This window comes from Armigeres subalbatus, chromosome 2, assembly GCF_024139115.2.
Source record: "Armigeres subalbatus isolate Guangzhou_Male chromosome 2, GZ_Asu_2, whole genome shotgun sequence".
In the NCBI taxonomy this organism is placed as follows: Eukaryota; Metazoa; Arthropoda; class Insecta; order Diptera; family Culicidae; genus Armigeres; species Armigeres subalbatus.
The window spans coordinates 162,505,913-162,507,940 of record NC_085140.1 but is presented as its reverse complement, the minus strand read 5'-3'; the positions used below and the strand labels follow the sequence as shown (position 1 = coordinate 162,507,940).

Here is a 2,028-nt window from a genome sequence, read left to right as displayed (position 1 = left end):
GGGTCATAATTAAATTTCAGTAATAAAATCGATCCGAAATGAGAGTGAGTGTGAGAAAAGAAGCGGGCAAATCACAATCTACATAACTCTTCAAATTGGTGAAATGGTAATATATAGAGTTGCAAAGAGGACCTGCTTACATGATGCTGAATGATGCTCATGTTATTTGTTGCAACTTATTTTGTTCAACCTCCAAGTGACTTCACGGGGAGGCAATATGCAACTGAACGAAGTACACTGATGAGATGGCAAGTGATTGATACCCCCGGGATTTTAGATCATCCGTTGGAGGAAAGGAACGTCATTGAAATGCAAGCCATCACGGCCATGGCGCATTTGCGCGCCTGCATCCTTTATTTCATGGATGTTTCCGAGCAGTGCGGTCACTCTATTGAGGAACAGGCGAAATTATTCGACAGCATCAAACCCCTTTTCGTCAACAAGCCCCTGCTGCTTGTCCTGAACAAAACTGATATCCTTACGCTGGATGAGTTGGATCCGGAAAAGAAGAAAATCATCGAAGATCTTGCAGACGAAACCGAAGAAATCCCAATTTTGCAAATGTCCACAGTCACCGAAAAGGGAGTAATCGAAGTTAAAACAGAAGCATGCGAACGTCTACTTGGCTACCGTGTCGATCAAAAATTGAAAGCCAAGAAGATTGAAGGTGTCCTAAATCGGCTGCATGTCGCTATGCCAGAGAAACGTGACAATAAAGAGCGTCCTGCATGCATACCGGAGTCCGTTCTTGCTGCTAGAGCTGCCAATGCTGACAAAATTGCTCGCCGCCAGCGTAAGCTGGAAAAGGAAATCGAACAAGAAATGGGAGACGAGTACACGCTGGACCTCAAGAAGAACTACATGGAAATACCAGAAGAGGAACGTTACGATGTTATTCCTGAGTTCATCAATGGGGTCAATATTGCAGACTACATTGACCTGGAAATCTTCGAGAAATTAGAGGAACTTGAACGCGAAGAGGGACTGCGTCTGGAAGCAGGATTCTACGATCCGCCCCCACTCAATTTGGATGAAACGCTTCTTGAAATCCGAGAGATGGCCAAACAGATACGTCTGAAGCGATTCCTGCTCAAGGATGCCCGGAAACTGCAGCAGAAGAGCGGTCGACCAGTCATGCCACGACACAAACAAGCCACGGTTCGTGATCGAAAGGTGGACAATCTGCGCAAAACAATGGAAAATCTCGGCGTCGACATGTCTGGCACCGAACAAACCAACTTCGCCAAGAACCAGGTTAGCATTCGACGCAGTCTTGTGCCAGCCGTGGGAGGTCCTAAAACGCCCAAGAAGGATCGTGAATCGTCTGCCATTGTGAAAGCTACTGGCCAACTGTTGAAGCGGAAAACTCCTGGCCACGAACTTGGCATCAAGGATGTTGTGGTAAGATTTGTATTGTCAGTAGGTCAAAGGTTCTCGTTTCTAACCATTTTTCTTATCGTGTTACAGCTGAAGAAGAAGGCCAAGGTGATGGCGAAACACGACATTGCTAAGAGGGTTACGAAAATGGCACGCAAGGGCGAAGCCGATCGTCACATACCGGATCTAAAGCCGAAGCATTTGTTTGCCGGCAAACGAGGTGCCGGAACTGCGGATCGTCGTTAAAATTTGTTTTAATTCAGATTCGTATACAGGCCCTGGTTCGTTTGTGATTAATAATATATTAGGTAAGTTTCGTTCGGTTAACCTAGATTGCTGTCTTGATTGTATTCTGCATTTGTTATGCAGACTATAACTGATAATTATATAAATGATGATTTATGTACATGAGTTGTAATTAGTATTTTTATGTTCCGAAATATTCATAAACTGGATGTTCTAGCAGCCAAGCTAAAACTCACGTTTGCTCTCACGATTTTAAGACTTCTAGCATGCTTCGTTTTTTGTGAGGAAATAGTTGGGCATTGTGGGTAAGCTTCCCCTTTTTAGCTGGACATCGAAACGTTCTAAGGAAACATCCAGGGTTGTTAATCGATAAATTATCGTCGATAGTTTAACGCCAACTTCGAT

The 2,028-nt window shown here is 44.2% G+C and overlaps 1 protein-coding gene across 1 annotated transcript; it reads left to right on the top strand.

Moving 5' to 3' along the window:
- Window positions 1-240: 240 nt before the first annotated feature.
- Window positions 241-1,783, top strand: LOC134215398 (nucleolar GTP-binding protein 1). The gene is made up of 2 exons (XM_062694600.1): window positions 241-1,401; window positions 1,468-1,783. The coding sequence occupies exons 1-2, from the start codon at window positions 241-243 to the stop codon at window positions 1,621-1,623; spliced, it is 1,317 nt and encodes a 438-aa protein (XP_062550584.1). The 3' UTR covers window positions 1,624-1,783.
- The last annotated feature ends 245 nt before the right edge of the window (window positions 1,784-2,028 follow it).